General features: G+C 38.9%; 1 protein-coding gene across 3 annotated transcripts in view; it reads right to left on the minus strand.

Moving 5' to 3' along the window:
• The window catches only part of MDN1 (midasin AAA ATPase 1), a 105,336-nt gene extending 91,575 nt beyond the window's left edge, over positions 1-13,761 (minus strand). For 2 of the 3 annotated variants that reach the window (XM_072855479.1, XM_072855480.1), the window contains exons 1-7: positions 13,532-13,761; positions 7,490-7,716; positions 6,637-6,861; positions 4,985-5,092; positions 4,713-4,905; positions 2,514-2,726; positions 1,075-1,206 (exon numbers count right to left, since the gene is read on the minus strand). In XM_072855479.1, coding sequence (XP_072711580.1) covers positions 1,075-1,206; positions 2,514-2,726; positions 4,713-4,905; positions 4,985-5,092; positions 6,637-6,861; positions 7,490-7,716; positions 13,532-13,630 — 1,197 coding nt within the window. In that variant the 5' untranslated portion in view covers positions 13,631-13,761. The remainder of the gene's footprint in view (positions 1-1,074; positions 1,207-2,513; positions 2,727-4,712; positions 4,906-4,984; positions 5,093-6,636; positions 6,862-7,489; positions 7,717-13,531) is intronic. The other variant, XM_072855478.1, reaches the window with a different exon arrangement.
• Between the last annotated feature and the right edge of the window lie 57 nt (positions 13,762-13,818).

Below are 13,818 nucleotides of genomic sequence, written 5' to 3' on the forward strand. Positions count from 1 at the left end.
TAAGAGAATGGAAATGACAGTCTTTACACTGCATGTCTAAATCAGAACTATTTGTTTTGAATTGTCAAATGAATTATTAGACACTTTCACGTCAGAAGCCTTATTTTCTTTATCTGCCTAAACAAAGATGACCTGCATCTCAAAGATGTCATTCTCAAACATCAACATTTTTCAGTGTATACCCTGCTACCCCCAGGAGAATTTGGTATCTGTTTAAAGAATCTATCCTTCCATGCAGAAGGACAGTAATAATGGTGGAAGGAAAAAAGGGAGGTAGGACCACAATCATCCCTCAGCACAGAGGGAGGCAAGGACGGAGACTTTGATATGGAGAAAGGAGACAGGATGCCTGCAGGGAGGACTTGAAGAAAAGGAGAGATGAATGTAGGATACTACTTAGGGCATGCTTGTGATGAGTGCAACGAGGTGAGTCCACAGAAGCAAATAAATGCATGACCCTCTGGCAGTGAAAAACTGTCTAGTATATACAAGCAGTGTTTCTTGGCTTTCTTATAAATTCCCTATACTTCAGAAGCCTAGAACCCGATAAAAAAGCTGTCAGGTTATTTAGTCACACAAAGGATTCTTCACAGAACAGATATGAAAGAAAACAACTATCTGCAGAACGTCCATCAGGCCTATACAGCAAAACATCTCTATGATATCGTTCTTGCAGAAGATACGCTTTTAGCAGCCATTACTTCAAATGGGAAGGACGACAGTCTAACTAGTTGATCTGGAGCTGAAAACAGGAAATCTGTGGTGTTTGGGGACACGTTAGTTTTCAAATATTAAAACATGATTTAAAAGACACAGCTCATTATCAGTGTCAATTCAAATCTTCAGAGTGAAAAGTGGCATCAGCAGCAGTGTCACGACTACTCTAGAACAATGACAAAAACTAATGCAGTGTGCTAATATGTGAACAAAGACAGACAGGTTAATTCTTTCTAACCCCTTTTAAAGGGGCAGTATTTTCAGCATGCTGCTGCAGAACTCATGGTGATGAGACTCCAAAAATTGCTAGTATGGGCCTTAAGACCAGTACCTTACAGCAAACATGAACCGACATACCACATCCAGAGGAGCATAATCAATATCCTCCAAAAGTATCCAATGACCTTTGGTAACAGCTTGTGTCAAGGTTCCAGGTTGCCATACAAACTCCCCTGGTACATCTGTACAACGATACATACCAAGCAGCGTCTATGACGAAAACAATCAGTAAATTAGAGACCTGTTCATTACATCCCTTAAAAACTCAGAGTAAAAACTTACAAAAATGACCAGAGTTGGTATATAAGAAACACTTGCTTAGCCTCCACTTTACTAAACAATCCATCTGGTAATCTGTGCCCAGCATTACACTTTTTTTAATTAAGAAAAAAAAAGTTTCACCCATCCACATCTACAATAATCTAACTGAAACATAGTAATTAAAATAAACCAAGTAATTGGAAGTGAATTTACAGAGCTGTGCCACCATAATTAACAAACAATCAACAGTATAACATATAAAACTGTCTAGGGTTGCACTGAACTTTATTTTACATTTTTGAAAAATCGCTGACTAAGCTAGTAAGAGGAATTGTAAAGCAAGTTATTCGAAGATACAAAACCAGTCAAGTGCTGCTTCTCTGTAAAGTTGTAACTTCCACATTTAAGCATTCCTTAAATAATTAAGTTTATGGTTTCACTACTACATATTTTGTACCTTGAACTTTATCACTTCTTCTTAATATGGTGGTCTTACTCATGTATATGAAAAGATACTCTTGGGGAGAACAGTTGTGAGACAGTGCAATCAGCTGTTCTATGCAAGTAAAGAAGGTGCTCATGCATGCTAATAAAAACCTTCAGATAGCACTTCTGGTAGATACTAACCACCTTGGAAAACTAAATATAAATTGAGACAAACAACATAAATCAATTCAAACTCAGAAGTTATATATGCAAAACCTGAAGAATGAGAAATTATCTTCACCTCTGGTTTTATCTCTACAGGTAGGGATAGATCACTATTAGGTAAGTACAAGTGTCCTCAGCATCACAGGATCTTACTTCATCTCATATTTACCACAAAAAACTGGGATCAGGTTAAACTGACATTAGCTCACTTAAACTGAAATAAAAGTGTCCATACAGGCTTCAGCACCAGCTTGAGTTATTTTAGAATAATTTTTTTTCCCCAATACAAGTCAAATTTTAATTAAAAAAAAAACAAACCACCAAACACAATAGGACTGTTCCACATAGAAAAACCCTAATAAAACATAATTTACATGAAACAGATACAGCACAATTATGCACAGAATTTAAAACCTACTGAAGCTTAACTGTGATTTTTCTTCACATTTATTTATTCTCATCAATAGTAAGACCAATACTACAGACTTGGGGGTTGTGAGGTCTTTGGGTAAAAAGTTAAACATTATCTTATTAGAAAACTAAGTCCATGCTTTAAGTAAAAATTATGTCTGATCACCCAACCATAACACAACTTCATCTGTTACCTTACTATCAGTTTGATCTCCAAGCTGGACTTTCAAAATATGAGGAGGCTTTGTTCTTCCTGTAGCAGCTGCTAAATATTCAATTAAAGAAGTCTTGCCACATCCTACTGGTCCTTCTAATAAAACAGGACTCTGATATGCTACAGCAATAGCAAGGTTTTGAAGATTTGTGAAGGCAGATTCAACCAAAACAAAACGGCTGGTGTTATTTTCCTGTTCAAACATAAAATTTGAGTTACTACACTGAAATTGTTACCTTTTTTACACGTTGTACAACACAGAACAATTAGGAAAGCGAGTCTGACAACTAGAAAATTTTGGCCTGCAGATCTGTCAACACATATCAAATAAAAGAAAGGATTCTAAAGCTGTATTTAATGACAGATATTAAAATAGATTTCATCAAAAACCTATTATAGGTGAAACACTTAATAAAGTAGATGTACAATTTGTTCCCAAAGGGAGTTCACACTAAGTTGTCAGTACAGGCATAGTAACTATTCAATCATAACACATGTCAATCAAATGCAATTTGCAATATAAGTGAAATTAAGTCATCAGAATGGATCCAAATCACAGGACAAATCAAACAGCAATTAGATTCAGATGATGCAAGTATGATGCAAACTGTTCTTTCTGCAGAGGCCAAAGTATAACTTCATTAAACTCAGTGCGTTAAAAAAAAAAGAGGTAAAATCAGTAACTTTTATTTTATTCAAAATGCAATGAATGTAGTTTACTGAATGGTAATTAATCAATGCTACAGATACTCTCCAAATATTTTGGCTCTCCTACAGTGACTTAGATATCAGTATATGGCACAAAAATTAGTGCTTTCCTGCCAAAAGGCACAGAGAAAAGAAATCAGAGTACATACTGCACTGAAACAAGTGTCTTGTACTTAGGTTTGATCTTTTCAGATATAGTTTCATGTACTTTTCTGATAACAATGCTAGTTTTTAAGAGTACCTGCTTTTCCTCACAGTTTGCTCCTACCTCTTCATCAGACCTCCTCAGCTGTAACTGGAACCTCCCCAGAATAACTGGAACTACACTGTATACCAGATCAGTGAAATACCTGTGGCTATTAAAAAAATAAAAGCATGCCTTTTTGGGAAGTTCTCTCCTCCCTCAGAGACAAAGAATATCCTTTCAGCAATCCAGTTTATAGCATGGCCTAGCTTCAGCACAGCTGCAGCAGCTATGACACTGACATGGGAGTCAGAATATCCTTAAACAGCTCTACAGTTTCCCCTGCTGCAATGAATTTCAAACCACACCCTCAATCCTATATAAAAAAAAAGCTAGAATACAGCAAATTCAACTACAGAAGTTGGGGGGCGGGTGGGGGAGAAAAGAATTTGGGAGGAAATTCCTATTTCCTTGCTTCTGCTACTCAAGAAATTCTGGACGTTGGTAGCCTTCATTCATTTCTTTGCCTTCATTTGTAGATCAGTGTCGCAAAACTGAATAGAAATACTCAACTAAAAGCTAAAACAGTACCTAAATGAGAAAAAACTGTCAAGAATGCTGGCTGCAGCAACAAAGAAGAACCTGAACAGTTCAAGATGAACAGCATCTCAAGAGAAAAAAGATTAAATATTGTTTGGCCAAAAACATTTATGCCTTTGATGGACTTCCTAAAACTATAAGGCACTACATTCTGCATTACACTTCACTCAAGTGGAGAAAGTAAGGTCTTGCTCACTTTCTCTCCCCTTTTTCTGCTTTCTAGAAGAGTAAGTAGCAGCCTTGTTTTCTTTTGTTTTAAGAGAAGAACTAAGAATATGTTTGGAGAAAGGCCGTTTATAAGATGTTTGTATAGCACAAAAAACTACTTCATGCAGGTAAAAGCAACTGTGCCAGATCCTGGCTTTTCTCCGCTATGGCATATCACCCTAACTTGGACTGGAGATACTATGTAAAGCTGAATGTTCTTTTGTAGTATGTTCATAAGAACTGCTACATGAAGATAAAGTGAACAGCACTATTATGCCTTCATTGCTTCATTCCACTGCAGAGCTTCTTTGCAGTGTCTATATTATAAAACATTAGCTTACAGCACACATCAAGAAAGCTGAAGATACACACATTACCCATAGTATCTCAATGCCATTTAAGCAGGAAGTAAAGTCAGTTCACTGCATTTAGGGATTCTTAAAAAAAAAAAAAGTAAAGATGTAACCCTGGGTTACATACCTGCTCTTCAGAAACAAGCTGTAGTCTAGGCAGCACAATACCACATACAGCTACTACATTTGCAGAGAGGTCGCCTGATACAATATGTCCTTGTGTATATTGCAGTTCTTTCTCCTTTTGCCAAAACGAGGAGTCTGGATTGGCCAAAACAAGGGCTTGTTCCACATTCTGCAGCTGAGATTCTTCTAGTAGCCTGTGAAATGCACGTTTATTAACTCAATGGAAAGCCATCAACAAAAACAAATAGTGTTCAAGATTTTAAAAGAACTTACTTTAATCTGAAATGTATCAGCTCCTCAGGATTGAATATCTTCTTCAGGAAAGATAATTTATGCTCATCATTCATGCATGTAACCAGAGCAAGACAGTTTGAAGTATACCTAAAATTTATATTTAGAACAAAACATGTCAAAACATAGTCTTAAGAAATTTAGTTTGACAACTGTCAATTGCAAACCAAAATATCAAGTTTGGAAAAACATGCAGAAAACTTTCTTCATAGAAATAATTTTAGTGCTATGCTTAACATTCTTTAAGACTAGAGAAATATCTCAGAACTGAGAAAAGCAATTCTATCAAAGTATTTGTACACCAACTAGCTAACCTTTCTCTGAAGGACTGAGTGATCTACAGAAATATAGTAAAGGAGAGCACTTTCCCAAATAAATGAAGGTAAACGCATGAGACAGTGAGAATCAGGCTTTCTTTGCCTGACTTTTTCTTCTCCTCCTACCACTTCCCTATCAAAATTGCTTTCTATTTCATGCTATTTCTAAAATAACCCTAACACAATGAACTCAAAACTCAGTGACAAAAGAAGCCAACAAGTCCCAAGTCTTGACTTCATTACTACATAAAGCTGTCTCGCAACAAGAGAGCTTTTACTACAAATCATAAAACACTTTTAATTTATTATACCACTGTTTTTACCTTCCAAGAACAAAGCTTTCAATGAGCTGGGGGGTGGGGGGGAAATACTTGCCAGAGAAGATAGGTTCAGGACAAAATTTAAAAGTCAGCTCATTCACTTACTTAAGATTATTAGCTGACCATGAGGTAAACCAATTCCAGTCAATTAATCAGAAATTCTATTTAGTTTTTTAAGACTATCTAAGTGTATGTTATCCTGAAGAGCTTCATAAATGACTGACAGATTTGACAACACTCTTGTTCCTGCCCTTCCTAAATTATACACCTTATTTTAAAACTATGTGTTACTAACATAATTCTGAATTTAAGTTTTTAAAAAAATCAAGACTATTAAAAGACCTTTTCTTAAATAAATAAAAGGCCCTATCAATACTACTAGTCACATAAATAAGGTAGATCATGTGACTAGGTCGAAGCCCTGCAGGCAGACACCTAACAAAACATCTGACCAAAACCATATGCAAAGTCTGCAACAAGGCCAATTAGGAAGCATAGCTTAAATAAGCCAAGGTTTACAGTGACCAAGATGTCTATATACAAGCAACAGAAAAAGAAAAAATCATTAATAGCATATCAATACAGAATAGTATAATATATCATTGTAATTTAAGTTGGAGTGGGAGTAGATTCATTTCTACTTTTTTCTAGGATAACATGCTAGAATGCATGCAATACACCAACAGGCTTACAGTAGAGGTGAAGTGATAAATTCAACATCTCCCATTAATCCAACTTGGGTAAACTGAAGTTATTTGAAAAGATTCTCCAGACCATAGCTTTAAACATGACTAAGAGCGAGCCTAAGCTTCCCTCTGTGGTAGATCACTACAGCTTTCAAAAGATAAGGTAAGAAGCACAGGTACAGATACCATCAGTACGGATTTTTCTGGTATTATTTGAAGATTCTTTTCTACTTGCATATGAACATTGTTAAATACAATTCAAGATACAGAAATATCTTTTCAATGGAGAAGATCTGGGGGGTTTTACTTACCAACGGACTAAAGTGTCATGGCTCCTTAGGAGTGGAATACACACACTCCAGTCCCACAATTCCCGGAAAACTGATTGCTCCTTTTGTAAAAATCTATAGGCTGCCTCCATGAGGTCTCGTAACTTCATTCGCCTGCGCCCGTATCTGACTGTGTTTGCATCTGAACTCTCCAGGAAAAGCCTCTGGAAAACTGGTGATGTATTCTTAAAATATCTTAAAGCAAATCTTTACAAGAAAGAGAGAGAGAGAGAGGAAGGGATGGAACAGACATCTAAGCCAGAGGAAAGGAAAATAGCCACTAATAAAAACATCAGGACAGAGGTCCTGAAACAGTAATTGACGGTATACTGAGAACTAAGGCCTATATTTAACTTTGTCCACACTTGGGAAAGACAACCACTTCAGCAATCAGCTGACAACAAATACTTTACCTTATTAGAAATCATTACTTAATTATCAAGGGGAAACAGTACAGCCTTTGGTGAAATCTCTTCAATTGCTCTTGTTTACTGAAAAAATAATACTGATTCCTACTTACATAACTTTGTATTATATTGGCCTAGAGGTCTAATCGTAAATGCAGAGATTTTGGTTGTGAGCAATTTTCATGCCAGCTGTTTTGCTTTTCTTTTGATCATCAAGATTAAAATCACATTAGAACTTACAACACAATTTAATTTAAATAAGCTGTGTTTAAGACTCATGTTTTCTAAATCATTCTTTCAATTCAAACCACATTTGTTATTGTGGGAGACAATCCAAATTGTAACACCACCTCTCATCACCAGTGAACACTGACAAGCATATATTCCCTAAGTTCAGACATTGCACAAAGAGACATTACATTACTCACGGCAAAACATCAGGGTGGTTAGCAACCAGCTTGCTCATTGCTACACACAGCCTTTCATGCCGATCATGGTTGATTTGGCCACCAGCTTTAATAGCTTCTGCATTTCTTTCCAACAAATCCAACAAGATTGGCCGAACTTGACGGCCGATCAATAGAGTACATTCTTTATCCAGTAATAACTGCGCTAAAGTATCAAGGATGCATTGCCGATCCTGCTGAGTCCAAATCTAGAGGAATGGAAAGTAAGAACAGGTTAAATGGGAAATGACTTGGACTTTTAACTTCAGAACTATTCATGCAGGATTCACAGTGAATTTTACAGGAACAAATCTTTCAAAAAACAGAAGGGAGTCCAAAATTCCCAATGGAAGTACTTACTTGACACAGCTGTCCATATTTAAAAAAAAATGGGAAACAGAATGAGTGGCATGCAGAATGACACACTAAATAGGAATTACAAAAAAGTCCCAAAATCCTAAATTATATTTTACAGCTGAAAGATAAAGCAAAGAATTTTTAATATTTTTAAAAGAAAAAAACTGGGAAAATGTTATAACAACTAATACATCGTTGTTAATAGAATTCCCACTGATCTCAACAGCTCGGTCTCACGAGAGCCACAAAACATTTAAGAATTTGAGTTCTTAAAAAAAAGTTTGAGTTGCATCATGTTCACTATCTCTTTTCAAAAAAGAAGCATAAAATCAATCATGATCACAGCCTTATTTCCACATTTCTGATAGCAATGATAGCGAGCAATGCTCTTGACAAGTAGCAGCATGTATCTGCAGTTTTGAAGTTGAGGTATTTTTTTTCTTATTTGTATATAAAAATGGTCCTTTAGTGCAAAATAAAATATTAGGCTTCAGAATAGATGGAAAACATATTCACATCTGCTAGGAAAACAAGGAAAAACAAAACCAAACCACACAAAAAACCACACACACACACACACGCCCTCACATGTCCCCCAACCTTCCTAACTTTGTTACTGAAGAACAACAACCCATTTCTTGTGTCTTATGCTTACATTTCTCTGGTCTTGGAGCTTATGTTATTATCCAAGCATCTCTCCACTTCTGTGATGTTTAGCATATAATGCAGTATAAGTAATTTTGATTTGTGAAAAATCAGGGTTATGAATTTGCATTGTAGCGGTTTTGCTCTTAACTTTGACCCTCTACTCTCCCCTCCCTTGCTGAGCAAACCTTTATCTTATCAAGACAATTTTATCTTTCTTGGCAAACAGTCATAAATACAGCTAGGCAAGGCAGCTTTCCAAACAAAACAAGCACTTACTAAACTCCTACAGAAATATTCTGTGATTCAGGTAGTCTCGTTTTAGCAACATGTGCCACCAATTTGTGCTTCTCCCAGACTTTTGTTACTCAGGTAAAACCTGCTCCTAGACCTGCAGATGGAATGGTTTCATTGTTACGAGATGAACAGCCTGCAGAGGTCCTACACCGTTGCCTTTGAAAAGGTGACCTCCTAAGGTTGTACCACTCGCGACATCCTTCTAGAATACATGCATACTTGTTCAAGTCCTTTGGGTCTCCTTCTGAATTTGAAAAGACATTCGTTCCCTAACAGCACATAAGAAATCAGGAAACTGCAGTATATACACTACAAACATCAAAACCATCACATTAATTGCAAGCAGTTTCTTACATGCTTTGTGTTTATTTTTATGAAACATGATATAAATTTATTTTCCTCTCATCTATCACAGCAACATCAAAAATAATTTTAAAAATGGAATTGAAGGTCTGCATTCATCACAGAGCAAGCAAGACACTGTTCATTACAGGGGATCAGATTTTGAGTGGCAAAATGATTGACAAGCTGTTCAAAGGCAGCACGGTTCAAAAGAACTGGAGACAAACTCCACTGTAAAAAATAAAAAGTACCTTCAGTTTCCAAATCAATTACATCTTTTGCTACCCGAACAAGGCACAACAGGGTACTTAATTTATTAGCCAGAGCTTTCAGTATCAAATAAAAGGAACAGTTAATAATAAAATAGTAAATAACATGACTGACTCAGTAAAATTCTGTAGTTACATGACTACTGTACAACAAATCCATTCCAACAGCAATTTTGTGAGAGCAAGCAGTTTTTTTTAATCGCTGTGTGTAGTACCCTTAGGACATACAAAACCGTTCAAAAATCACAGTGGCAACGTTCTCATTCTACAGCGACAGTCTGTTTGATTTCAGAGCCTTTCAGAGTCTAAATTAAAAATTTTATGGAAAAGAAGAATACTGTCAGAGGGGTTCTTTAACTAAAGGTGGCTTTGTGAAATACCCATCTTTCTCAATCAGTAGCAAAGGACAGCTGATCTGAAAGTGTTTAATTCTAGTGTTCAAATCTGGGATAGTAAATCTGTGCCCACAGTTCCAAATAGCTGCTTTAAGAAAGCATCAAAAAAGACTGTCCCTCCAAATACAGAATATATAGACACATTGTGTGTTATTAATGAAAGAGACATTAAACAGAAGCACAGCTAGGAGTGAGACCTCAAGTCAAACACTATCCCAGTTGCTCCTCTAGCAGAGCGTTGCACACCTCCTTCCCAGCCTGCACAGTACATTGACTCAGTGCTTACAAGGTACAGAAACTTTATGAAGAACCAGCTCAATCCAAAACCCAAGATTACTAAAAGAAAGGATCACAGCAAGGAATAATCTGGGCCCACGTGAAAGCTGCATTTCTGACTGTGGCTCACAGGTGTTTCCACAGAACCTTACACCACACATAAGATTTAACAGTGGGATACTTCTAAAGAGTGGGAGGGCACAAGGGCCACGCCTGGGAAATTCTTCTTCCCCTCCAACACAGGAACACATGTTCTTGGCTCCGATCCCTCACACAACAGCTCTACCATTGCATGACCGTGCAGCAATCAATTTGGCAAGATGATCCAAATTAATCCTTCTTCCAAAGTCTTCTGCTGGGTGGAAAAGTTGAATGGATTTTCCACATCAGCACACTCACTAGGTTCAGGATAAGAGAAGCAACAGAAAGGTGTGGCTTGGCCTTGGGAATAGGCAAAGAGAAAACAGAGTAGGACCACTCTTTTTGGCAGCTGTCCAGTTCAGCAAGGTAAAGCAAAACATCAGCCTGCACTCTTCTTATAACCCACATACTTCAAGAAAAAAAAAATTTAAAAGGCAGGGGGATATGCAGTCTCACATGGAGAACAAGATAGCTTCAACTACCTGCAAAACAAGCTAGAACTTCCTACACCTCCTCCAGCACATCGTATTTGACAGCGTTGGACAGACTGCTCCTTCAAGGATAGCAAGAATGTTCTCTTTGACTTTGTGTCAGTGTATTTATTAACATACTGTCTCCCAAAAATCACAGCTCTTCAAAAACTAGAAGCAGAAGGAGATGAGAATACACTCCAGGATGGAAGCAAAAGTGCAACATACCTTCCCTTATTTATAAGGCTACATGATGTAAACCCTAATTAATCTTTCAAATAAAAAGCTGAAGTCATATTTTAGAAAAAAAAAAAAAAAAAAGAGTCTGCCTTAGTTGCCAGGATGTCAGGACATTTTTCTGACAGCCAATGAGTAGCTGGGTGAATTTGGGACAGCTAGGTCACCTCTTTTTTTCCTACATTTATTAAAAAAAAAGGAAAAAGGCACTTTTGCAACATCAAATGCTAAGACTGAAGGACTATAAATAAGAGCTTGGAGTTATTATTAAAACAATTTTTGCCCCTACATAGGAAAATGAAAGGTGAAATGAAGGATGACGAGATAAAACACCAACAGAATAGAACAGGAGATCCACAATAGTGTGCTTGAGATCTCCAGTTCACTTAAGATGGCTCCACAGACTAAATACAGGAAATATCCAAAAGGGTCAGGTTTTTTGATTTATATCTTTCCATATATGCACAGTGGTGGACGAAAAGGGCAAAAACCAATAAGGATATTTTTGCACTAAAGTTCCATTCCCACTAGCATTTTAACCTTCTCATTAATGAACTTCTCTGCTGAAATTACACCATCACAGGGAGCCAAAATACATGCATTTGCACAAAATCTGCATTTGGAATTTGGAATTCTACACAGGAAGATGTTCTGATTCAAACAGACATTTGGTAACACACAGAACCAGAAGCACATTCCAGCAGTTTGTGGAGCCCTACTGCTTATACAGTTTGCTTCAATTATCCAAAAAATAGAAAGGCAGGAAACAAAGACTGTTTTAGAGAGCTTTTCATCCCATTTTCCTCATTAAGAACACAGAAATTTGCTGTACCTTTGCAGAGTTAATGGTATACAAATACTCTACAGAAAAGGCTCTATTTCTATTACATATTGAAGCAAAGGGAACAAGATCTTCCATCACCACATAAACGGTGCCTTTACTATGAATCTCAAAAGACTGTTCCTTACTTAGCAGTTGTGGGCAAGTTCCGTTCCATTATGGAATGCTGAAGAAGTAAGTTGCCAGAAAGACATAGTGAAGCTGCAGAGCAAAGAGAGGTCTAGATTTCCAGAATGCACGCTTCCTGTTACATACAAAGCAACTGGTAGGAAATCAGGTACGATGACTGGAGTCAGTGGTTGGTTGTTTAGTGGCAAGATAAGCCTAACATACTCACAGATCTGTAGCTACCAAGCTTGGAAATAGCAATTCAGTTTTCAAAAGAACGTGTCATTGTTCATTAACACGCTGTTCCAGACTCTGTGTATAATCACTCTTTAATAATTTCCACCTAGCAAGACTTTTAAACCTGAAGTTTATCTCAAAACAGTCGCCAGAAGGGAAAGGGCACAGTCTCTTTCCCAGTTTCAGATCTCGGTGACTCACTTCTGGTTCACCACTCCATCTGTCTACTACATCATGTATCCGCATCATCCCCATCTCTATTTCTCAGCTGTTTCTTTCTCTTGAATAGCAGCTCTTCATCACTGCTTCCTACCAATTAGCACCAACTCTCCAACACAGGAATATATACTCATGTCAATTTTACTTTGATCCTATGATTTGTAGTGACAGAAGAAAAAGCCATTTGTCTACCAACAGAGAACCTTGACTGCCCGTATGAAAGCTTTCCCCAATCATAACTAAGAGACAGTAATTCAGACTGAAAGCCGATATTCTGAAAAAATATGATGATTTACACTTTTCAGCTTCAAACAACTGGGACATTTCCTAGACACTCAAACAGAAATATTGATTTTGAACCCCAAAGTCTGTACACAACTTAGGGGCTTCAAAAGCTCTATCATGAAAAGTATCAATAACATAACATCTGATGTGTTGATATCCTGTTATTACTTGTCTTCAAGTATTTCAGAGACAGAAATGAGCTAGGCCTCAACTCTCCTAGAAGGCAGGTGTGCTTTTCACAGTTAAGGCAGCCAAAGCATGAAACCAGTGAAAACAGGAACATGTTTCCAGCATCACTGTGATTAAAAAAAGGAAGCAAACCCTAGAAAATCCAGTCCTCTGTCTTTTTACCCCACGTGCTATTTTAAGGCAATTAAAGAAGACGTGCAAATAGCATCAGGGTAACATGCTGCAGCCAAGGATACTGTCTCAGTGCTTGCTAACAACATGCCATCTCTCGCTATCATGCTTTCAGAGTCACCTTAAGGGACATGGAAGATACTGAAGATTTTAACTGCAGGGCAAAATGCCCCCTCAGGAAGCGCAATAGGAGAGGAACCTGGGGACGGGAGAGGTCCTACCTCACAGGGCTCCACTCGCACAGCCCTGAAAGGGGCGGGGAGGGGAAGAAACCGCAACAAGCACACGCAGAAAGAGCGAGCAAACGAGCGGAGAGTTGCTCCCGCAGAGCGGCTCCGCCAGCCGCCCGAGGACGAGGCGGCGGGAGGGGTCGCCAGGCAGCGCGGGCAGCAGACAAAGCTGCCGGGAGGAGATGGCGGCGCGGGAGGGGGGGAAGGCAGCGCGGTGCGTCCCCTTCCCTCCTCGGCGGACCCTGCGAGACCCGCCCGGAGGAAAGAAGGGCGGGCGCCCGGCGGCCGTCGCCGCGCCCCGCGCCGCCCGCTCACCTGCTTCGCCAGGAACCTGCTCAGCTCCGCGCTGCTCTTTTCGTTCCTGCGCGCCACCAGCTGCAGCGGCTCCACCACGCAGAACCGCAGGTCCGCCATCCTCCGCCACCGGAGCGCGGGCAGCGGCTGAGGAGAGCCACAGGAGGCGGGAAGGCGCCGCGCGCCCAACCGCCGGCAGCACGGAACGCGCGGCACGTGGGGCGCCGAACAGACAGGCAGCTCAGCACCAGCTTCCGCTTCGCCGGCGGCGTCACCCGCCCGCGACGTCGCAGGCAAAGGGAAGCGCG

The sequence above is a fragment of the Ciconia boyciana genome, chromosome 3 (genome assembly GCF_034638445.1).
Source record: "Ciconia boyciana chromosome 3, ASM3463844v1, whole genome shotgun sequence".
NCBI classification, from domain to species: domain Eukaryota; kingdom Metazoa; phylum Chordata; class Aves; order Ciconiiformes; family Ciconiidae; genus Ciconia; species Ciconia boyciana.